At 44.8% G+C, this 25,846-nt stretch overlaps 1 protein-coding gene across 1 annotated transcript in view; it reads left to right on the top strand.

Annotated features, from left to right (window-relative positions):
* SPAG17 (sperm associated antigen 17) overlaps positions 1-25,846 on the top strand; it is a 994,731-nt gene that overhangs the window by 852,090 nt on the left and 116,795 nt on the right. Inside the window, exons 38-39 of the mRNA XM_030205033.1 lie at positions 17,281-17,371; positions 22,267-22,317. Of these exons, the coding sequence (XP_030060893.1) occupies positions 17,281-17,371; positions 22,267-22,317 (142 nt within the window). The remainder of the gene's footprint in view (positions 1-17,280; positions 17,372-22,266; positions 22,318-25,846) is intronic.

Below are 25,846 nucleotides of genomic sequence, written 5' to 3' on the forward strand. Positions count from 1 at the left end.
GGTTATGCGCCAAAAGCAAGGGAGAAGAGATGGGCTTTGAGTAAGGACTTGAAGATGGGCAGGGAGGGCGCATGACGTATGGGCTCGGGAAGGCTGTTCCAGGCATATGGTGATGCGAGGCAGAAGGGGCGGAGTCTGGAGTTAGCGGTGGTGGAGAAGGGTAAAGATAGGAGTGATTTGTCCTGAGAGCGGAGGTTACGGGTGGGAACATACGGGGAGAGGAGTGTAGAGAGGTACTGGGGGGCTGCAGATTGAGTGCGTTTGAAGGTTAAAAGGAGAAGCTTGAACTGTATATGGTAGCGGATCGGGAGCCAGTGAAGTGACTTGAGGAGAGGGGTGATATGAGAGTATCGGTTCACGCGGTAGATAAGACGTGCGGCAGAATTTTGGACAGATTGAAGGGGGGATAGATGGTTAAGCGGGAGGCCAGTGAGAAGAAGGTTGCAATAGTCAAGACGAGAGGTGACGAGCGAGTGGACGAGGGTTCGGGTGGTCTGTTCAGAGAGGAATGGGCGAATTTTGCTAATATTATAGAGGAAGAAGCGACAGGTCTTAGCTGTCTGCTGGATATGGGCAGAGAAGGAGAGGGAGGAGTCGAAGATGACTCAGAGATTGCGGGCTGAAGCGACGGGGAGGATGAGGGCGTTGTCAACAGAGACGGAAAGTGGGGGAAGAGGAGAAGAGGGTTTGGGTGGAAAGACAAAGAGCTCAGTCTTTGCCATGTTCAGTTTCAGATGCCGGTTGGACATCCAGGCAGCGATGTCTGAAAGGCAGGCCGAAACTTTGGCCTGGGTTTCGACCGTGATGTCGGGAGTGGAGAGATAAAGCTGGGTGTCATCAGCATAGAGATGGTACTGGAAACCATGTGATGAGATCAGCAAGCCCAGGGAAGAGGTGTAGATCGAGAAAAGAAGCGGTCCAAGGACAGAACCTTGAGGAACCCCAACAGAGAGCAGGATGGGGGTGGAAGAAGAGCCATTAGAATATACTGAGGCAAATAAAGTTGTGGAGAAGATAAATTCAAACACACAGTTTATTGCTGGCCATTCTCAGCAACTGAGAGACCACAATGCCAAGGAGATTTGACATTGAGGTTAACTCCATTAATATCCTTTGTTCCAACCTGGCTAAAGATAATAAGATTTACCATCAAAAACTAGAGTATATAGATAACCGGTTAAGGAGAAATAATTTGAGATTTCTGAATTTCCCCAAATCCCCATTGATTTCTTTTCTGGACTTGGTCCAAAAATATTTCAAGGAAAGAAGGGAGTCTTTTACTAAAGCTTAGCTTGAGTTATCTGCAGCAGGGCCCATTTTATTCCTATGGGCCCTGCTGCAGATAACTCGAGCTAAGCTTTAGTAAAAGACCCCCTGAGAATCACAGAATTGTTACCACCATCTTTCAGATACCACAACGTATTATCAGTTAAGAAACCAAAAGGTAATATTTCTGGGGAAAATCAGAAAGCCATGGATTTGACCAATTTTCTGGAATCTTCCCTAGAACTGTTTACTCAGAGACTGACTTTAGTGGTAACCTTTGCTTCAGAGAGTCACCATAATATGGTGTTGCAATTGTTTTTTGGACAGTTATGTGATCAGTTTTTAGGTTCAGCTATTCAAATATGTCCTGATATTTCTAAGGTTATCCAGAAAAGAAGGCAGGAATTCTGGATAAGAATATTGGGCTCGATTCTATAAATGGTGCCTGAAATGTTTGCATGGAAAAAAGTATATCTAGGCTTATTCTCTAAAGCATGCCTATATTTATAAAATAGGCTTAATTTTCCACATGGTATATAGGATACACCAAGCGCTTCTCCATGTGACCAAAGTTAGTCACGGCCATGTATGTCATGTCTGTCTGTCCTAATTAGATTGTAAGCTCTGTCAAGCAGGGTCTGTCTCTTCATGTTCAAGTGTACAGCGCTGTGTACATCTAGTAGCAATATAGAAATGATAAGTAGTAGTAGTAGTTTTACTTGGCGTAAATCCCTATGCCTAAATTAGGCAGAGTGGGTGTATTGTATAACATGGTTGACCATGGAATCCTATTACACATACTTGAATACTTTGGCATAGGAGGAAATGTCCTGAACTGGTTCAAGGGGTTCCTAACCCTGCGTTCGTATCAAGTCACATCAAATTCAACCACGTCCAAGGCATGGACACCTGAATGTGGAGTCCCACAAGGATCACCTCTCTCACCAACTATATTCAACCTAATGATGATCCCTTTAGCAAAACTCCTATCAAACCATAACCTCAACCCATATATATACGCCGATGATGTGACAATATACATCCCATTCAAACAAGACACCAAAGAAATCTCCAACGAAATCAATCAAAGTCTACACATCATGAACACATGGGCAGATGCATTTCGCCTGAAATTAAACGCAGAAAAAACCCAATGCCTGATACTCACCTCCCAATACAACACAAATGAATTCAACACGATAAACACACCAAACCTAAACCTCCCAATCTCAGAAACGCTAAAAATCATTGGAGTCACTATCGACCGCCACCTAACACTCGAAACCCACGCAAACAACATAACCAAGAAAATGTTCTACTGCATGTGGAAATTGAAAAGGATAAGACCATTCATCCCAAGATTCGTCTTCCGCAGCCTAGTGCAATCCCTCATCCTCAGCCATCTGGATTACTGCAACTCATTATACGCAGGCTACAAAGAGCAAATACTGAGGAAACTTCAAACAGCCCAGAACACAGCAGCCAGGCTCATCTTCAGAAAACCAAGATATGAAAGGGCAAAACCACTACGAGAGAAATTACATTGGCTTCCACTTAAGGATTTATTATTTATTTATAGTTTCAAAATTACACATCTTCTCATAGAAGTATACAGTAACAAAGAAAAAAGAAACTAAAGGAAATAATCACATTCTTGGGACAACTACTTGTCTCAATAGTGGAAACATTTTTACCTTAAACATCAACCACAATATTGGAAATACTTAAATGGATCCAAGATATACTTATAATACATAAAGGAAAATAATAACAAATTGTTACATGCTCCGGGTACATTCTCAATCTACCATACAGTGTCCGCATGGAAATCTAAGTTTTAACAATAACATTCTCAGCTTCTCTAGCATTGATAAAGTCCTCGAGTTGTTTTAGATCAGAAAATTGGTAATTATTTTGTAAATAAATAAAACGACAAATACAAGGAAATTTGAGAGTAAACGTTGCCCCTAAATTTAATACTCTTTGGCGTAGAGCCAAAAAGGCTCTGCGCCTAGCCTGAGTTTCTTTAGCTAAATCTGGAAAAATCCTAATTTTTGCACCAAAAAACATCGAGTCCATATGTTTAAAGAATAACTTTAACACCATCTCCCTATCTATCTCAAGTGCAAAAGTCACCACCGCTGTTGTCCTTTGTGTAACAACTTCTAGAGAGGATTCCAAGAAGGATGTTAGGTTCAGTCCTCCATCCACAACCGCCTGTTCTCCTCCAGCTTTAGATGGTATTGAAGTCTGGAGATATATCACTCTCGTAATGGGTGGTAGAGCTTCACCCGGCATCCCCAAAACCTCTCTCAAATATCTTTTAACCATTTCAACCGCAGACATAACAGGAGATCTAGGGAAATTGACAAGTCTCAAATTAAGTCTCCTCTGTTGGTTTTCAAGATATTCCAACTTCCTTTTAACGAAATTACTGTCCTTAATTGTGACTTTATTCAAATTCTCCAGATTTGTAATTTTGCTGTCAAATACTTTTATTTCAGACAACTGTTGGGCATTAATTTGCTCCTGAGTTAACAGGGCTTCCGACAATATCTTAATCTCCGCAGCATTTTTTTTCAAGACTAACTGAAGCGAAGAGTGCATTGAAAAAGTTAGATCCCATAGTGATTCAACAGTCACTACAGCTGGGCTTCCACTTAAGGAACGCGTTACTTTTAAAGTTTGCACATTAGTCCATAAGATCATTTACGGCGAAGCCCCAGCGTACATGTCTGATTTAATAGACCTACCACCCAGAAACGCTAAAAGATCATCCCGAACACACCTCAACCTCCACTTCCCTACTTGCAAGGGCCTGAAATACAAGACGCTACACGCGTCAACCTTTTCCCACAAGAGCACGCAGTCTTGGAATACACTGCCGCGCAACCTAAGAATGATTAACGAACAAGCTTCCTTCCGTAAACTACTGAAGACTCACCTGTTTGAAAAAACTTACGGAAAGAGCCAAAACACATAGAGTCCATACTCACTGTTCATCAATGCAACATACATCCACTTCTGATCCCTCATCCCGTAATCCAGTCAATCATACATTTATTCACGGAACTATGTACACCATATGTCTTTGTGTCTAACACTGCCCTTTTAGCTTCCCATTGTCTCCTTCCAATGTTTCTATGTTGATGTCCCATTGTTATATTCCTAACGATATTCGAATGTCTCGCATAACTCTGTACAATGTAATCCATAACCAAGTTGTAACAAATGTACTTCCATTATTCATATCTTATTGTAAGCCACACTGAGCCCGCAAAAAGGTGGGAAAATGTGGGATACAAATGCAATAAATAATAATAATAATAATAAAAAAGCACATAGATTTTAGAAATGCCCATGCCCCGCCCATGGTCATGCCACATTTTCAACTATGCGACTTAGAATTCAAGTGCACCACGTTACAGAATACAGTTAGTGAATTGGGCGTGTAAATCTTAATTAATGCCAATTAGTGCTGATGATTGCTTGTTAATATCCAGTTGACAGTGCTGATTAGCTAGTTAACCAATTAAGTTACACACACTGTTATAAAATATGCTTCGATATCCATGTAGAAATTAGGTTGCGGTTATATAAAATCCCAGGGATGTAGCTGATTATCATCCTGTTGAGAATGTCCCATTTATCTCAAAGAAATTTGAGTACTTACTGTTTGACCATCTTTCTGAATTAGAACATAAGAGTAGCCATACTTGGTCAGACCAATGGTCCATCTAGCCCAGTATCCTGTTTTCCAAATAGTGGCCAAGCCAGGTCACAAGTACCTGGCAGGAACCCAAATCGTGGCAACACTCCATACTACAAATCCCAGGGCAAGCAGTTGCTTCCCATGTCTATCTTAATAGCAAACTATGGACTTTTCCTCCAGGAATATGTCCAAATCTTTTTTAAACCAAGGTACATTAAAGCGAATGATACATACCTGTAGCAGGTGTTCTCCAAGGACAGCAGGCTGATTGTTCTCACGACTGGGTTGACGTCCACGGCAGCCCCCACCAACCGGAAGAAAACTTCGCGGGCAGCCCCGCACGCAAGGCACGCCCACCGCGCATGCGCGGCCGTCTTCCCACCCGTGCGCGACCGTTCCCGCTCAGTTGAATGACAAGCAAAGGAATGAGGAAAAACACAACTTCAAAGGGGAGGAGGGAGGGTAGGTGAGAACAATCAGCCTGCTGTCCTCGGAGAACACCTGCTATAGGTATGTATCATTCGCTTTCTCCGAGGACAAGCAGGCTGCTTGTTCTCACGACTCGGGTATCCCTAGCTCCCAGGCTCACTCAAAACAAGAACCCCGGTCAATTTAACCTCGCAACGGCAAGGGCATAACAGAAATTGACCTACGAAGAACAACTAACTGAGAGTGCAGCCTGAACAGAATAAAATCGGGTCCTGGAGGGTGGAATTGGATTCAAACCCCAAACAGATTCTGCAGCACCGACTGCCCGAACCGACTGTCACGTCGGGTATCCTGCTGGAGGCAGTAATGTGATGTGAATGTGTGGACAGATGATCATGTCACAGCCTTGCAAATCTCTTCAATAGTGGCTGACTTCAAGTGGGCCACTGACGCTGCCATGGCTCTAACACTATGAGCTGTGACATGACCCTCAAGAGCCAGCCCAGCCTTGGCGTAAGTGAAGGAAATGCAATCTGCTAGCCAATTGGAGATGGTGCGTTTCCCGACAGTGACCCCCTTCCTATTGGGGTCGAAAGAAATAAACAATTGGGCGGACTGTCTTTGGGGCTGTGTCTGCTCCAGATAGAAGGCCAACGCTTGCTTGCAGTCCAATGTGTGCAACTGACGTTCAGCAGGGCGGGTATGTGGTCTGGGAAAGAATGTTGGCAAGACAATTGACTAGTTAAGATGGAACTCCGACACCACCTTTGGCAGGAACTTAGGGTGAGTGCGGAGTACTACTCTGTTATGATGAAATTTGGTATAAGGAGCATGAGCTACCAGGGCTTGAAGCTCACTGACTCTACGAGCTGAAGTAACTGACACCAAGAAAATGACCTTCCAGGTTAAGTACTTCAGATGGCGAGAATTCAGTGGCTTAAAAGGAGGTTTCATCAGCTGGGTGAGGACGACGTTGAGATCCCATGACACTGCAGGAGGCTTGACAGGAGGCCTTGACAAAAGCAAGCCTCTCATGAATCGAACGACTAAAGGCTCTCCAGAGATGGCTTTACCCTCAACACGATGATGGTAAGTACTAATCGCACTAAGGTGATTCCTTACTGAGTTGGTCTTGAGACCAGACTCTGATAAGTGCAGAAGGTATTCAAGCAGGTTCTGTGCAGGACAAGAACAAGGTTCTAGGGCCTTGCTCTCACACCAAACGACAAACCTCCTCTACTTGAAAAAGTAACTCTTTTTAGTGGAATCCTTTCTAGAGGCAAGCAAGACACGGGAGACACCCTCAGACAAACCCAACGAAGCAAAATCTACGCCCTCAACATCCAGGCCGTGAGAGCCAGAGACTGAAGGTTGGGGTAGAGAAGCGCTCCGTCGTTCTGCGAAATGAGAGTCGGAAAACACTCCAATCTCCACGGTTCTTCGGAGGACAACTCCAGAAGTAGAGGGAACCAGATCTGATGGGGCCAAAAAGGCGCTATCAGAATCATGGTGCAGTGGTCTTGCTTGAGCTTCAGTAAGGTCTTCCCCACCAAAGGTATGGGAGGATAAGCATACAGGAGGCCGGTCCCCCAATGGAGGAGAAAGGCATCCGACGCCAGTCTGCCATGTGCCTGTAGTCTGGAACAGAACAGAGGCAGCTTGTGGTTGGTCTGAGAGGTGAAAAGGTCCACGAAGGGAGTGCCCCACTCTCGGAAGATCTTGCATACCACTCTGGAATGGAGCGACCACTCGTGCGGTTGCATGACTCTGCTCAGCCTGTCGGCCAGACTGTTGTTTACGCCTGCCAGGTAAGTGGCTTGGAGAAGCATGCCGAACTGGCAAGCCCAACACCACATCCCGACGGCTTCCTGACACAGGGGGCGAGATCCGGTGCCCCCCTGCTTGTTGATATAATACATTGCAACCTGATTGTCTGTCCGAATTTGGATGATTTGGTAGGACAGCCGATCTCTGAAGGCCTTCAGTGCATTCCAGACCGCTCGGAGCTCCAGGAGGTTGATCTGAAGATCTTGTTCCTGGAGGGACCACAGTCCCTGGGTGTGGAGCCCATCGACATGAGCTCCCCACCCCAGGCGAGATGCATCCGTCGTCAGCACCTTCGTGGGCTGCGGAATTTGGAATGGACATCCCAGGGTCAAATTGGTCCGAATTGTCCACCAGTGCAGCGAATTGCGGCAACTGACGGACAGGCGGATGACATCTTCTAGATTCCCGGTGGCTTGGCACCACTGGGAGGCTAGGATCCATTGAGCAGGTCTCATGTGAAGGCGAGCCATGGGAGTCACATGAACCGTAGAGGCCATATGACCCAGGAGTCTCAACATCTGCCAAGCTGTGACCTGCTGAGACGCTCTGGTCTGGGAAGCGAGGGACAGGAGATTGTGCGCCCTCGCTTCGGGAAGAAAGGCCTGAGCCGTCTGTGAATTCAGCAGAGCTCCTATGAATTCCAGAGATTGGACTGGCTGGAGATTGGACTTCGGGTAATTCATCACAAACCCCAGCAGCTCCAGAAGGTGAATAGTGCACTGCATGGACCGAAGAGCTCCTGCCTCTGAGGTGCTCTTGACCAGCCAATCGTCGAGGTACGGGAACACGTGCACCCCCAGCTTGCGTAGATACGCCACAACCACCTCGAGACACTTCGTGAACACCCGTGGTGCAGAGGCAAGCCCAAAGGGCAGCACACAATACTGAAAGTGCCGTGTCCCCAGACGGAATCGGAGATACTGTCTGTGAGCTGGCAGTATCGGGATGTGAGTGTAAGCGTCCTTTAAATCCAGGGAACATAGCCAGTCGTCTTTCTGAATCATGGGTAGAAGGGTGCCCAAGGAAAGCATCCTGAACTTTTCTCGGACCAGATATTTGTTCAGGCCTCTCAGGTCTAGGATGGGGCGCATCCCCCCTGTTTTCTTTTCCACAAGGAAGTACCTGGAATAGAATCCCTGCCCTTCCTGCCCAGGTGGCACGGGCTCGACCGCATTGGCGCTGAGAAGGGCGGAGAGTTCCTCTGCAAGTACCTGCTTGTGATGGGAGCTGAAGGATTGGGCTCCGGTGGGCAATTTGGTGGAGTGGAGACCAAATTCAGGGTGTATCCGTACCATACTATTTGGAGAACCCACTGGTCGGAGGTTATAAGAGGCCACCTTTGGTGAAAAACTTTCAACCTCCCCCCGACCAGCAGGTCGTCCAGCACGGATACTTTGATGACGGCTATGTTCCCATGGATCCAGTCAAAAGCCCGTCCCCTGCTTTTGCTGTGGAGGCGCAGGGGGCTGCTTAGGCGCACGCTGTTGACGGGAACGAGCGCGCTGGGACTGTCCCTGTGCCTGTGGAGGCCTTCGGGCCGGCTGGGTGCACCTACGCTTGCTGTAGGCGTAGGGCACAGCCTGCCGAGCCCGGGAAAAACGTCCACCTGTAGAGGTGGATGCTGAAGGCGCCCGGTGGGAGAGCTTGTCGAGAGCAGTTTCCCGCTGGTGTAGTTGGTCCACCAACTGCTCAAGCTTCTCGCCGAAAATGTTATCCCCCCGGCAAGGGACATCCGCCAGCCGCTGCTGGGTGCGGTTGTCCAGGTCAGAGGCACGCAGCCATGAGAGTCTGCGCATCACTATACCTTGGGCCGCAGCTCGAGATGCCACATCACAGGTGTCATAGATACCCCTGGACAGGAACTTTCTGCACGCCTTCAGCTGCCTGACCACCTCCTGAAAAGGCCTGGACTGCTCCGGAGGGAGCTTGTCGACCAGGTCCGCCAGTTGCCTCACATTGTTCCGCATGTGGATGCTCGTGTAGAGCTGGTATGATTGGATGCGGGTCTCAAGCATGGAAGATTGGTAGGCCTTCCTCCCAAACGAGTCCAGAGTGCGAGACTCCCACCCAGGGGGCGCCGAGGCGGTATCCCTCGAACTCCGTGCTCTCTTGAGAGCAGAGTCCACGACCGCGGAGTCATGAGGCAATTGAGGCCGCATCAACTCTGGGTCTGAGTGGATCCTGTATTGGGACTCCGCTTTCTTGGGAATGGTGGGATTAGATAGTGGCTTCAGCCAGTTCCGAAGCAGTGTCTCTTTAAGGACATTGTGCAACGGCACCGTGGAAGAATCTCTAGGTGGTGATGGATAGTCGAGGAGTTCGAGCATCTCCGCCCTCGGCTCATCCACAGTAACCACGGGAAAGGGAATGCAACTAGACATATCCCTGACAAAGGAGGCAAAGGAGAGGCTCTCAGGGGGCGAGAGCTTCCTCTCAGGTGAAGGAGTGGGGTCGGAGGGAAGACCCACAGACTCCTCTGAGGAGAAATATCTGGGGTCCTCCTCCTCCCCCCACGAGGCCTCCTCCTCGGTGTCGGACATGAGCTCTCTCAGCTCAGACCTCAACCGGGCCCGTCTCGACTGCGAGGAACCACGTCCTCGATGATGGCGTCGAGCGGTGGACTCCCGCGCTGGCGGGGACGAAGCTCCCTCCATCGACGTCGATGGGGATTCCACCTGCGTGGCGGTCGACACCGGTGCCGCAAGCGGTGTCGGAGGCCTCGGCATCGGGCCAGAGCACACCGGCGCCTCCATCAACGGCGCCGGGGGCGCAAGCACCCCCGGTGCCGGCACAGCCTGGCGCATCAGCCCTTCCAGAATCCCAGGAAGGATGGCTCGGAGGCACTCGTCAAGGCCCGCTGTCGGGAAAGGCAGGGGGGCCAGTGTGGGTGTCGGTGCCGGACTGACGCAGCGACACCTCTTCAACCGAGGGGGAACGCTCCTCCCGGCACTGCCGCTTCCTGGGCGTCCAGTTGTCCCTCGAAGTACCGGAGCTGGCAGTCCCGTGCGCCGTGGGCGACCGATGACGGTGCTTCTTTGCTTTCTTTCGATGCCCGTCATCGGCGCTTGGTGGAAGAGACGAGGAGGAGGTGGAACCCCCCCGGCCTCGAGGAATCGGATCCGACAGGGTTCGGTCCCGATGGCCCTGGGTAGAGGGAGTAGCTGGGGCAGACTGCTCGCGCGGCCGTTCACCCCCGCCGTCAACGGCAGGCCGGCAGGCCAACGGTACCTGTACTCCTGGGGTCGGTGCCATAGTCGGCACCGATTTCGTCGACATCGGTACCGGTACCGAAGACCCGGCCATCGACACCGATGCCGTCGAGGTCAACATCGAAGGGCCGGCACAAGTTCCAAAAAGACGGTCCCAAAGAACTTGCCTCGCCACCTGTGTCCGCTTCCTTAAGCCGAGACACAAGGTGCACGTCTTGGTATTATGCTCCTGGCCGAGGCACTGGAGGCACCAAGCGTGGGTATCGGTCTGCGAGATCTGCCGGCCGCACCGACCACACTTTTTGAATCCGCTCGGGACCTTCGAGGACATCGACGGAAAAATCGCGTCGGCGAGGTCAAAGTCGTCTATGGTGGCGGTGAAAAGCACACCCGAAAAAGAAACGACCGCGCGGCCACAAGGACGCGATGAAGCGCCCTCGCAGCTAAGAATGACGAGGACAACTCCTTTTTTTTTTTTTGTTCGAAGAAAAAAACACGTGAACGCGTACGAAACAAAGAAAAAAACCGCGGCTAGGCCGCAATCCGGTTTCCGGGGCTGACAAAGAGAGAGACGGGTAACACGTCTCTCTCCAGCGCGGAATAGAAAAAAACTGAGCGGGAACGGTCGCGCACGGGCGGGAAGACGGCCGCGCATGCGCGGTGGGCGTGCCCTGCGTGCGGGACCGCCCGCGAAGTTTTCTTCCGGTTGGTGGGGGCTGCCGTGGACGTCAACCCAGTCGTGAGAACAAGCAGAACTGCTGTTACCACTTCCTCTGGCAAAGAGTTTCAGAGCTTAACTATTCATTGAGTGAAAAATATTTCCTCCTATTTGTTTTAAAAGTATTTCTATGTAACTTCCTTGACTGTCCACTAGTCTTTCTACTTTAGGAATTAGTAAAAAATTGATTTACTTCTACTCGTTCTACATCACTCAGGATTTTGTAGACCTCAGTCATATCTTCCCTCATCCATCTCTTTTCCAAGCTGAAGAGCCCTAACCTCTTTAGCTTTTCCTCATACAAGAAGAGTTCCATCCCCTTTATCATTTTGGTCACTCTTCTTTGAACCTTTTCTAATTCCGCTATATATTTTTTGAGATATGGCGACCAGAACTGAATGCAGTACTCAAGGTGCAGATGCAGCATAGAGCGATACAAAGGCATTATAGTATTTTTGGTCATTCACCATCCCTTTCCTAATAATTCCTAGCATCCTGTTTGCATTTTTGGCCGCTGCCGCACACTGAGCAGAAGATTTCAGCGTATTATGTACAACAACACCCAGATCTTTTTCTTGAGTGCTGATCCTCAAGGTGGACCCTAGCATCAGGTAACTATGATTCAGATTATTCTTTCCAATGTACATCACCTTGCATTTGTCCACATTAAATTTCATCTGCCATTTGGATGCCCAGTCTTCCTATTTCCTAAGGTCTTCCTGCAGTATTTCACAGTCCGCATGTGTTTTAACAAACTTGAATAGTTTTGTATCATCTGCAAATTTAATCACCTCACTTGTCATTCCGATTTCTATATCATTTATAAATATGTTAAAGAGCATACTTCATGCTAACCAGACAGGTTTTCGTAAACACTATAATACTGAAATGGCCTTGTTGGGTATGCTTACCACTTTCTGCTCATTTCGGTTTAGGGTATTTATTTATTTATTTATTTATTTATTTATTTTATTTATTTATTTATAACAGCATTTTTATCCCACAGTTATCCAAAATGAATTGGTTCAGAGTGGCTAACAAAATTTAAGTACTAACATTTTCATTGTTGTTGTTTATGCTATGTCAGGGAGTGTGATGTGTTCCAGATGTGTGAAGCTGGTGATTCTTAGTTTCAACTATGCAGAACTGTTCTTGGGGAAGAATTTCTTGAAAAGGAGGCCTTGAGATGTTTGTGAAATTCTAGATAGCTCGTCATATGTCTTAGGTTGTTTGAAAGGGAGTTCCACCATTTGGTGCTAATATATGAGAATCCTGCTGAGTAAACTGACTTGTAAACTAGTTTCTGACAGTTTGGGAGGAGGAGAGTTGGATAATTTTGTGCCTTTAGATTGGACATTTTTGGTGTGGCATGATGAGGTCACACATGTATTCTGGAGCTGTGCCAAATAGGATTTGGTATATCATTGTGCATAGCTTGAAGCTTTGAACATTATCTGTGCCTTGATGGGGAGCCATGTAACGCAGCAGTAGACTGGCAGTTTTGAAGTGGGGGCCTCTGAAAATCAGCCTGGCTGCTGTGTTTTGTGCTGTCTTTAACTTTTTTAGTAATCGTTCCTTGCAACCCATGTAGACTGTGTTGCAGTAATCTGTATGAGCGAGTACCACTGATTGAACTATTAAGCGGAATATGTTTCTTGGGAAGTATCCTCTGATTCTGCTCAGTTTCCACATTGTGTGGAGCATTTTGGTTATTACATTATCCACTTGTTTTTCAAAAGACAGTTTTTGGTCTAGTATCACTCTTAGGACCTTAGGGTGGTCAATGATGAGGTGTGGAGTTCCTTCTATGGTGATGCTGGGGTATGTGGTATTGAAATATGGTGACATTACTACTAGTAGTGTGTCTTTTCTCTGTTTAGTTTTAGTTTGAAAACTGAAGCCCACATCTCCATTGTTTTTAGCCCTTCTTTAATCATGTTTGCAATTTCGCTTAGGTCTTGTTCGAAGGGGATATGTATGGATACATTATCGGCATAGATGTATGGGTGAAGTCCTTGTTTTGCCAGTCATTTTGCTAGTGGGATTATCATTGTGTTGAATAAGGTGAGTGAGATAGGAGAGCCTTGTGGGACTCCGCTTTTAGCTTTCCAGGTTAGTGAGATTGTGTTACCCATTTTCACTTGGTATGACTTTGACATGAGAAATCTCTCTAAACATCTGTGAACCACTCCATTAATCCCAGTTTTATCTAGCAGCCTTAGTAGGATGGGGCTGTTCTATCACTTGATCTTTCGGCAGCTTTTGATCTTGTGGATCATGAAATTCTACTTACCAGACTTCAGGATCTTGGTATTATGGGAAAAGCTTGGACTTGGTTTCAGTCATATCTTTCTAATAGATTGTATCAGTTTATATGGCAAGGGGAGATTTTCCTATCCTATTTCCTTGATTGTGGAGTATCTCGGGGATCCCTCTTGGCACCATTATTGTTTAACATCTATATGGGTCCTTTAACATTTGTGATTGAATCATTGACGCTTATCCTGTACGTGTGCACTGATGATATTCAAATTCTCGCGGTTATGGATTCCGTTACTGCTACTGCTCTCGCTGATCTTGCAGCTTATGTCCGACTGGTTGTAAGTCAAAAGAATGCAACTGAACCCAGATAAGACTAAAGCATTTTTATTTCTTAGAGGGCAGGATGGATCTCCCCATAGCTCTATACCGTTAGCAGGTACCAATATCTCTGTTAATTTTGGAAATCATTTTTGACTCAACTTTAACCTTCCACTCTCATGTTTCCTATGCTGTTAGGAAGAGGGTTTTTTTTTTTTATTACGTCAATTGCATTCCATTTAAAATCTCTTGAAACCAGAAGCATTGTGTGTACTACTGCATTCTTTTGTTTTGACACACTTATATTACTGTAATGCCTGGGCACTACTGAAGTTAGAGAGCTGCAAATAGTACAGAATGCTGCTGTTAAATTGCTTATGGGTGTAAGAAAGTTATCCTATTGTTGTACTCTGCTCCCCCCCCATGCAGTATAGACTACAGTTCAAAGTTTTGCTTCTGGTACATGTGATTTTTCATATGGGCTTGCCTTTCAGGCTCATTTTCGAGAGATGGACTTCCATCTTTTGACATAAATCGGCACTTGGACGTCCATCTCTCAGAGACATCCAAATCGGTATAATCAAACCCCGATTTTGGACGTCTCTAGCGAAAGTCCATCACAAGGACGTCCAAATCTCAAGGGGGAGTATCGGAGGCGTGGTGAAGGCGGGACTTGGGCGTGCCTAAGATGCCATTATGCCATTGAGCCATAGTGGAAAAAGGCAGAGATGCCCTAAACTAAAACTTGGACGTTTTCACCCGGACATATTTTTATTACGAATAAGGCACAAAAAGGTGCCCACAATGACCAGATGACCACTGGAGGGAATCGGTGATGACCTCCCGTTACTCCCCCAGTGGTCACTAACCCCCTCCCACCCTCAAAAAAACATCATTAAAAATATTACATGCCAGCCTCTGTGCTAGCCTCAGATGTCATACTCAGGTCCATGACAGCACATGCAGGTCCCTGGAGCAGTTTTAGTGGGTGCAGTGCATTGCAGACAGGTTGACCCAGGCCCATACCCCCCCTACCTGTTACATTTGTGGAGGAAACAGCGAGCCCTCTAAAACCCATCACAAACCCTCTGTACCCACATATAGGTGCCCCCCCCTTCACCCGTAAGGGCTATGGTAGTGGTGTACAGTTGGGGGTAGTGGGTTTTGGGGGACTCATCACACAAGGTAAGGGAGCTGTGTACCTTGGAGCATTTTATCAAGTCCACTGCAGTGCTCCCTAGGGTGCCCGATTGCTATCCTGGCATGTCAGGGGGACCAGTGCATTACAAATGCTGGCTCCTCCCACATCCAAATGGCTTTCATTTGGATGTTTTAGACATAGACGTCTTTGGTTTCGAAAATCGCCGAAAGTCAAAGATGTCCAAATCTAGGGACGTCCAAATCCAAGGACATCCTTGGTATTTTCGTAACGAAAGATGGACGTCCATCTTTTTTCGAAAATGACCTTTTCCCTGACTCCGGATTTGGACGTTTTACAAAGACATCCAAATCCCAACTTAGACGTTTCTTTCAAAAATGCCCCTCTTTGTTTCTTTCAATGTATTTGATTTCTTATGTTACCTCTCTGGCTCTTTGTTCGTCCAATCAAAATCTTTTGGTTTTCCCCTCTTTTCACCAGATCTTTCAGGATGCATTTCGTAAGTCTATGTTTAATGTTGTAGGGCCTACATTGTGGAATGGGATCCCTTTAGATGTCTGAACGGAACCTTCCCTTTCAAACTCTAAATTATAGTTAAAAACATACTTATTCAGGAAAACCTTTACTGTATGAACGCCACTTTTTGCCCCTCTCAGCTTGCGTTGAGGGTCACAAGGCAGTGGAGGCCGTAACTTGTAGGTCATTTGGCAAATTGTCATTTTCTTTTCTTTCCTGTTTTTATTGGATTTTTTTCTCTCTTTGTATATATTGTTCTGTTGTAAAACACCTGGATGGCTTGTTTTACAGGTGGTATATCAAATAAAAGAAACCTTAAACTTTGACATTTAAATCAAGAGTTCTAGCCTTGGGAGACAATTTTTTGAAGTTACTCTTAGTTATGTTGGAAGGTAATACTTTTCTTTATTTTTTTTAACTCAAATAGCTTTGACTGGAGGAGTAGCCTAGTGGTTGGTATAGCAGACTTTGATCCTGGCAAACTGGGTTCAAGACCCACTGCAGTTCCTTCTGATTCTGGGCAAGTCACTTAAACCTCCGTTGCTCTGTGTACAAATAAGTACCCACATATACAATGTAAACAGCTTTGAATGTAACTTCAAAAACCACAGAAAGGCAGTATATCATTTCCCTTTATGATTTTTTGACTCAATATGAAGTGTTAGGTCTCATGATTTATCTTTATATTAGTTACCTTTTGCAATTTCTAAACTTTCCCCTTTTATTGTGGGCAAACAAATTTGGTTAATGTAGTTATTATAAAATTTATTGTTGTTCCTGTTTCTATTTTTCTTTACAAAAAGCCAGCAAACCGATCAGCAAGGTGTTGTTTGCTGATCGGTTTGCTGATTTTTTTTCTCTCCATGAATTAACCTGTTTTACAACCATGGGTATACATTAAGGATTTATTCAAGCCAATCAGCTACTTTTCAGAGAAAGTTGTTTGTGACCCCTGAGGCAGGCGCTTTGGCACCGAAACACGGACCATGTCGGGTCCTTGATATGAATATTCTGAATAAACTGTTTTGATATTATCTCCTTATTGGTTTATACATTTGTCAGCCTCTACTTTTGCTGTTTTGCTTTGATTTTCCGTGGAGGCTCTTCCTGGTTTTTTTTGGACTTGCTCTATTTTTCTTTAGTCACTATTGTTAAGTGATGTAATTATTCAAATCATATAAATAAAATATTTTTAAAAATTAAATGTATCGGTTCTACCAGATCAAGTGGATCTTATTAGGGGTCACTTTCCTTTTAAGTGGGTAAAGGTGATGATCCACTATTTGGGGATTAATATAAGGGGTTCGGGCACTAATTTGTATGACCTCAATTATGGCCCCATTATTAACAAAAATAAATCAGAATTTAGACCATTGGGATAAGTCATGTCTTTCCTTGGTAGAATAGAGGTAGTTAAGATGATGGTGCTACCTCAATTGTTATATCTTTTCTCTACCTTGCCCATCGAGGTACCTGAAATGGTACTCAGTAAAATACAATGGCAATTTTCTCAATTTATTTGGGCTCACCAGTGGCCCTGGGTAGCAAGGGAGCCATTGTAGGTGAGTAAGCCAGAGGGAAGGTTGGTGGTGCCAAATGTGAAAAAAGATTACCAGGTGGCCCAATTGAAGGCCCTTCTGGAGTCACAAAACCTACATTTGGAGCCATCACTAGGGTGAGCTCTCCATAAATACATCATTATTCTACACTTTCAGGGAGTCACAATTTTATTTGGCCATAATCACGGGGTCACAACCACATAAAGATTGGTAAGCATTGTACTAATCTAAGTACTGTAATTTCCACAATCTGAATTTAATTTTGCTTTTGCCTGTGATTGAGATACCTTTCTTTGGAATTGCAGCTGATATTGCTGAGATATATGAACATGCAGTGTTTTCACAACCTCGACTAAAACATACTGAAAAACAGAGAGATGCTAAGGACTCGAAGAGGTAAAGGCGATCTGGAGATACCAGATCAGTCCTTTGTACTGCACAATAACTGCTCTTGAAAACTGTTTATAGAATACGCCTAGATCTAGGCATAGTTTATAGAATACGCCCAACGCCCATTTTCTGCGACTATATTTAGTCACAGCCATTTATGCCAATGAAAACCTGGTGTAAACGCCAACACCTAAATTAAGCATGGAATGGGCATATTCTATAACAGTGCACGTAAGTTCTAGGAATGCCCATGACCTGCTCATGGCCACGCCCCCTTTTCAGATCCATGTTTTACAATTTACACATATCACTTTATAGAATACACTTAGACATTTGTGCATGTAAATTCTAATTAATGCTAATTAGTATCGATCATTGCTTGTTGAGTTCAGTTATTGTCGCTGATTGGCTTGTTAAAGCTAATTAAGTTGTACATGCAAATCCAGAATACGACCAGATTTGCACGTGCAACTCAAGTCACACTATATAAAATCCGGAGGTAAATGCAAAAAATCAGTACTACATTCCTAAGTTGATTTCCCCATTCAAAATCTGCCCCTGTTGCCACCCACCTGAATTTTGGAGCTTAGTGAAATTTTGAATAGAGATTTAGGCACGCAGCCTTAGTAAATTTTTAGAGACTAATTTGGGAGCATAACGTTCAAAGTTAGGACCATAAATCCTTTAAATATTGAACCTCAAAGAAAGCAGTTCTATAAGTTGGTGCCCGAGGCTGTGTGGGATATAAACCCCAACTGGCTGGGTGTGCCCCAAGGACTGTGTTGAAAACCTCTGCTATAATGGAACCTAGGCGATTAGGTTCCATTATAGAATGCTAGCATAACTCGGTATCAGTGTGCCTACCATTTAGGCAGCAAAGCAGACATGTTAATGGAGGATAAAAGATATTTTATTAGAGAATCAAATATAAAGTCAAGCCCGACACTGCCATATTTTGTCTGGCAAGGGTGCTTCAGGGGCAAAACGTTCCCTTATGGTGTGAATCTTTCACTTCACCATAGCCAGTCCTTGGGCCACAACAAGCCAGTCAGGTTTTCAGAATACCCACAATGAATATGCATGAGATAAATTTGCACGTGTTGTCTCCACAATGCAGAAGACCCATTCCAAATAATCCAGATGGGCAACATCAATGCCAGATCTTCAGTAAACAGCAATACTAACAGACTGGACCTACTCTTCATCAATGAAACCTGGATCCATAACCAAAAGGACCCCATAATCTTGGACCTGTGCCCTCCAGGATACAAAATCACACACTGGACCAGAAAGGAAATGAGAGGTGGAGGCATAGCACTAATCTATCGATCCCACTTTACCACCGAAACCACTGCCAAATCTATGACACCTCAACTTGAAATTGCCTCAGTCAGAATCCACAACAAGACCCTTTGCGATCATTTGAACTGTGTCCTGTTTTACAGACCTCCAGGTAATTGGAACAAAGGCCAGACCAACTTCATGGACTTCATTTCAAACACATGTGTAGCCAACTCCAATGTACTAGTAATAGGAGACATCAACCTTCACTTAGAAGACCCAAACTCAATAAACGCACGCGAATGCAAGGAATTCCTTTACTTATGGGATCTCAAATGGCCACAGCAAAAACAAGGAGGTACACACGCTTTTTCGGAGAGGAGTATATCAGGCTTGTTTCTGGCCATCACAAAAATATGTTTTTCTGAGGAGAGGAGACCCAAGAGAGTTCCGCCATATTATATTTTCACCGTGTACGTTTCACATCACACTACTCCAGATTGTTAAAGACCCCTGAGGCAGGCCTTTGGGCCGAAACACGGCCGTGTCGGGTCATTTTATATGAATAAATACAATTTTTGGTATCCTCATTCGTCCTCCTCACTTTTTTTCTATATCTCAAATGGCCACAAATGCAACCAACCCACGTCAAAAGGCACACACTTGATCTCATCTCACACAAACTCTCAACAGACCAGAACTTAATAATAACAGATATTAAATTGTCAGAAGCACCCTGGACTGATAACTACAAACTAAACTTATCCCTACACTGGCAGAAGAAGGGATCACATCAAAAACAAGAACACACATCCTACAGTACTAGAGGTCAAGTAGACTCGAAAACATTCTGGCAACAGATATACAACAATGAATGGACAACATAAACAGACTCCATATATTACCTCATGGAATGGGATAAAAGATGCAAATGCATACTAGATGAAATTGCAACCTTAAGAACAAGAACCTCACATAAGCATAACTCTATACCATGGTTCAACGATGAACTGAAAAAGCTAAAAACACAATCCAGAAAACTCGGAACAAGCATGGAAAAAAAACAAAAGATGAACAAACACTCAACACATGGAAACAATCACAAAGAAAGTACAAATACGCTATAAGAAAGTCCAAACGATCTTACTATAAAACGAAAATAGGAACAGATTACAAAGACACGAAGAAATTATACCAACTCGTGAACAAACTCCTAGACACCAACCTGGTCACCACATCGAATACAGACATCCCATCTGCAGATAAACTTACTAAGTATTTCAATGAAAAAATGTAAACCTACGTAACACGCTACCTCAGATCAACACTGACATCAAAAACTTCCTTAATGAATTGGACCCAACCAATGGAGAATACCCGGCTGAACGAACCTGGTTAAGCTTTGCCCCCCTCACCATCGATACAGTTGCACAGGCGATCAATAGGTTCTCAAACACCCACTGTAAACTGGATACCTGCCCCAACTACCTAATGAAATCCGCCCCAGACCGCTTCATAGCAGACCTCACATCCCACCTAAATTACATGCTACAGCACGGTCTCTTCCCTAAGGAAAATGTCAATATCCTACTCACCCCAATACCAAAAGACACCAAGAAAAAAACCCAATGAAATCACTAACTACCATCCAGTAGCATCCATCCCGTTGTCAGTCAAACTGATGGAAAGCATGGTAACCAAACAACTCACAGATTACATAAAGAAATTCTCAATACTACAGGAATCACAGTCAGGTTTTCGCCCCCTCCACAGCACAGAAACAGTACTACTCACCCTCCTAACCAAATTCAAGCAGGAAATAGCAATAGGCAAAAACATCCTCCTCCAATTCGACATGTCTAGTGCATTCGACATGGTAAACCATAATATATTAATAAGATTAGATAAGTTCAGAATTGGTGGAAACATACTTAGCTGGATCAAGGGTTTCCTAACCACAAGAACATATCAAGTAAAATCAAACTCAATCATATCATCACCATGGAAAGCAGACTGCGGAGTACCACAAGGATCACCACTATCATCAATCCTCTTCAATCTAATGATGACCCCACTAGCCAAGTCCTTATCGAACCAAGGCCTTAACCCCTTCATCTATGCAGACAATGTCACAATATACATTCCTTACAAATCTAAACTGACAGAAATCACCAACGAAATCAAGAACAGCTTGATCATCATGGAAACTTGGGCAAATGCATTTCAACTAAAACTCAATAAAGAAAAAACACACTATCTCATCCTCTCATCCCAACACAGCGTGGACAACCCCACTACTATCAACACCCCAGATTACACCCTCCCTATCTCAGACAGCCTGAAAATCCTCGGCGTAACAATAGACAGCAACTTAACACTAGAGAGCCAAGTGACATCCACAACAAAGAAAATGTTCCATTCAATGTGGAAACTCAAACGCGTAAAACAATTCTTCCCAAGGGAAACATTTCGCAACCTGATACAATCAATGGTACTAAGCCAGGTGGACTACTGCAATGGAATCTACACGGGATGCAAAGAACAAACACTAAAGAAACTTCAGACCGCTCAAAACATGGCAGCTAGGCTTATTTTCAGAAAAATGCGATTTGAAAGCGCAAAACACCTCCGCAAAAAACTACACTGGCTCCCAATCAAAGAACGCATTGCCTTCAAAATCTACACTGTGGTTCACAAAATGATCTACTGTGAAGCCCCGGGATAACAGACCTGATCGACCTACCAACTAGAAACACATCCGGATCAACACGAACGTACCTAAATCTGCACTATCCAAGCTGCAAAGGATCAAATACAAATCTACCTACGCATCCAATTTCTCCTACATAAGCACACAACTGTGGAACGCATTACCAAAAGCCTTGAAAACTACGTACGACCACCTAAACTTCCGGAAATCACTAAAAACTAACCTGTTTAAAAAGGCATACCCTACCAACCCTACATAAATGCCAATTTCTACAACACTCTAATACTAAAATATGTAAAGGACATAACACAACACTTCCGTTGTATGATTCCCTAATGTGGCTGTGCCACATGAATTTTATCTTACCACAACATCACTTTGTATTTGTTTACACCGGAGTCTGCAAACGCTGCTCCGGTACTATGTAAGCCACATTGAATCTACAAATAGGTGGGAAAATGTGAGATACAAATGTAACAAATAAATAAATTGTATGCAGATCTATCTCATGTATGTTCATTGTGGGTAACTTGAAAACTAGACTGGCATGGTGTATCCCGAGGACTGAGTTGAGAGCCCCTGCCATAGACAATATAGGACCTCCAAACTCCAGGGCAGTCTCTGTCTGCATAACTTACAGTGTTCTGAAGTTATGCATGTAAGTTGAAGCCCCACATATGACCCATCCATGTGTCACCCCTCTGTATGCCCCCTTGCAAATACATACTATGTAAGTTAAGCGTGTATTCGCAGAATAATGCTTAGGCATTTTGCTAACACTTGCATGGATATGTGTGCACATACACACATGTGCTAGTATTGTAATCGTTAATGTTAGCGCCCCATTTGTAGAATTGTCCTTAAAGTGCCTTAATCTCATTTTCATTGAATCTCTCTTCTACACATGCAGACAAAAAATGAAACAGGGATCTCGTTGGCCAGAGAAATTAGAACAAACCAGGTAATACTGCATGGGATGAAAATTAGTACTTAATTTAATAATGTTCACATTTTTAAACATAGATGTTGATGGAACGGTGTCACCATAACTATCACCTGTTATATTTGTAAAATGAAAGAAGATATTTTTAAATGATCAGGCAAAAATTGTTTTGAAGCTTATTATTTAACTTGAAGTATAAAAATTATAAAAATAAGGGTATATGACAAGCAGGATAAATGCAGCCACACAAGTGGTGACAACATCAGGATAGATCTATATCAGCTTTTGCTCTTACAGAGCTCAGAAACTTCTGGAAAAGTTTTCTGGGAATGTTTGGGTATTCCTTCATTAACACTGTTACCTTTCATCTTCATTCTGTTACATCTGCTTGGAGCACATTGATTTTCTTTACGTCTGCTCTTCTTCACATGTTTAAAAATAAAAAACAAATTAAAAAGCTAGAGTTTGAAAACAAGTAAGATTGCCATTTCAGCTGAACCAAGGAGCTTCTATGAGTCACCCTTGTAAGCAGCACATAAGAGTGCAAAAAAAATCCCCCTATAAGAGCTCCATAGGTTCACAGAAATCACCCATGGGCAAAAGAACAATCAAGAAATCTTCTGAGGACCCCAGGTTCTATGTTATGCCACCATTGGGTTCAGCTGGACGTGAGCCATCTGCTTCCAGGATCGCAAGAGCAGGGAAGCCTCAGCATACAAAGCCACATGACAGGAGCGGTTCTTTCTCCTTGCACTGAGCACATGACATGTAGCCTATCATCTTTCCCAGAGCTGATGACTATGGCCTCTCCTTGACAATGCCCAGCTCCATTACACCTGCTGCCAGAAATTCTAAAGCAGGCTCACCTCACAGCAATGCAGCCCCAATTGTCACACCTAAAACCATGCTGAGCAAGGGTGTTGGAATTTTACCTCAGTCAAACCTTACTCTTACCTAGGTGAATAAGCTTTCCACACTTGAATTGTAGGAGAACTCTCTTGTACTGTAATAAAACACCAGAAATCCTTCCATCTGTTCATTTCCTTTGATGCAGACAGATTAGGCACTGCTTAATCTAAACCCATATTGTCCATCTAGATATCTAACTGCATCATCTTCTGCTAAAAATGTCTGCTTCATACCACATCCAGGCACACGAGCTCCAAATAAAATCAACCCCTATAGCTAACCTAGGGCCCTGTTTACTAAGGTGCATTAGTGGTTTTAGCGCACCTGCACTTAGCATGCGCACTAACCATGTAGGCACCTATAGGGACAGTGGTGTGCTGGTAAATTTTTAACAACAGGCTCTCTCCCCGGTTCACCTCAGCGCCCATCCACCACTGCGCCCCCCCCCCCCCCGGTCCACCTCTGCGTCCCCCCCAAAATTGCAGAGCTGGCTATAGCCGGGGGGGGGGGGGGGGGGGCAATGCATTACTCTCTCCAGGAAAAAAAATTAAATGATCCCAGGTTCCAATCTAATTCATGTTTAATGTGGGATGAAATGCCATAAGTAAATAAATATAAACTTTTAATGTTGGGCACCTGATTCTCAAAGTGAACATATTCCAAACACTATAATAAAAATACAATGATTTTTTTTCTACCTTTGTTGTCTGGTGACTGTTTTTTCTGATCATGCTGGCCCAGTATCCGATTCTGCTGCTATCTGTCCTCTTAACTCCGTTTCCAGGGTTTCCTTTCCATTTATTTCTTTCCTCCTTTCTTCTTCATTTCTGGTCCTCAGCTTCTGCCTATTTTCTTCATCCATGTGCAGTTTTTCTCCTCTCTTCCTTTTCCCTCATCTCATTTCCTTCCTCACTCTTCTCTGCCCTCCATCCATGTCCAGCATTTCTTCTCTCTCCCCTCCTCTCCCCTGCCCTGCATGCACCCATATCCAGCAGTGACCCTCCTCTCCCCTGCCCTGCATGCACCCATACCCAGCGACCCTCCTCAGCCCTGCCCTGCATGCACCCAGATGTCCAGCAGTTACCCTCCTCTCCCCTGCATGCACCCAGATGTCCAGCAGTTACCCTCCTCTCCCCTGCATGCACCCATGTCCAGCAGTGTACCCTCCTCTTCCCTGCATGCACCCATGTCCAGAAGTGTACCCTCCTCTCCCCTGCATGCACCCATATGTCCAGCAGTTACCCTCCTCTCCCCTGCATGCACCCATGTCCAGCAGTGACCCTCCTTTCCCCTGCCCTGCATGCACCCATGTCCAACAGTGTACCCTCCTCTTCCCTGCCCCTGCATGCCCCATACCCAGCGACCCCCTCCATCCACCCATGCCCAGCAGCGACTCCCTTTTCCCCTCTGCCACCCCCTCCCGAGTTGTTTCGTGAATTCTTCTCCTCCCTCCCTCCCTCCCTCCCTCCCGATCCAGTCCCTCACCGCCCGCTTGTTTTTTGAATTCTTCGGGGCAGGCAGTCTTGCCTGCCCGCTTCCAGCGCTGATTGTCCTCCCTTGCCAATTCGTGCTTCAAAATGGCCACCGAGACTTCAGACGAAGTCTCGCGAGGCCGCCTCTGGAAGTCTCGGCGGCCATTTTTATAGCGCAAATCGGCAAGGGAGGAGGACAGTCAGCGCTGGAAGCGGGCAGGCAAGACTGCCTGCCCCAAAGAATTCAAAAAACAAGCGGGCGGTGAGGCGGATCCGGAGGGAGGGAGGAGGGAGGGAGGAGAGCCAGAGCCGGCTTCTATTTTCAACAACCGGCTCGCAAGCCGGAAGAAAATTTAACAACCGGCTCTTGCGAGCCGGTGCAAGCCGGCTCCAGCACACCACTGTATAGGGATATTGTAGGCACATACATATCATCACAAAATCCAACTACCTGGATTCATCTTCCAGACTAGATTCTGCCTGAAGGCAGACAATACTTCAAAATCTCTTTGTATAGTGGACTCCAACACCAATCATCCAACATCTGCTTTTTTCCCATTAAAAAATGAAAAGGAAAAAAGAAAAGGAAAGCAGAAGGTCACAATCATCACCTACGTATTCTCCACATATGTGGCCGCACATTTATTTATTTATTTTTTATTTTATTTGACATTTCTATCCCACATTATCTCGAGGGTTACTCAGATTCAATCTGGCTAACATGTTAATAACATTTGAAAATTACATAGTATTACTTCTGCATTATCAAATAGCTGATCTATCCTCAATCTAGACTCCTTTTGTCTTCTATATTCCTCAAATTATTCACTCATTTCCTTTATCCTCAAATTATTCACATATTAACTGAACCATTATAAAGGAAATGAGTGAATAATTTGAGGAGTATAGAAGTAACACAAAAGGAGTCTAGATTGAGGATAGATTAGCTATTTGATAATGCAGAAGTAATCGGTAATATAAGGAAAGGTGAATAGGAAATGGATTATGTGGTAGAAATGTCAGGAATAACATTAATTTAGGTTGAATTAATTGGTTTGTTAAAGACTGAAGTAAAGAAATGGGTCTTCAATGAGCTATGAAATGACATGTAATGGGGTTTTCTGGCATGCATGAGGGTTCCCATGCTGTTACTGTGGCCTTTCATG

Source organism: Microcaecilia unicolor, chromosome 5 (genome assembly GCF_901765095.1).
Source record: "Microcaecilia unicolor chromosome 5, aMicUni1.1, whole genome shotgun sequence".
Lineage (NCBI taxonomy): Eukaryota > Metazoa > Chordata > Amphibia > Gymnophiona > Siphonopidae > Microcaecilia > Microcaecilia unicolor.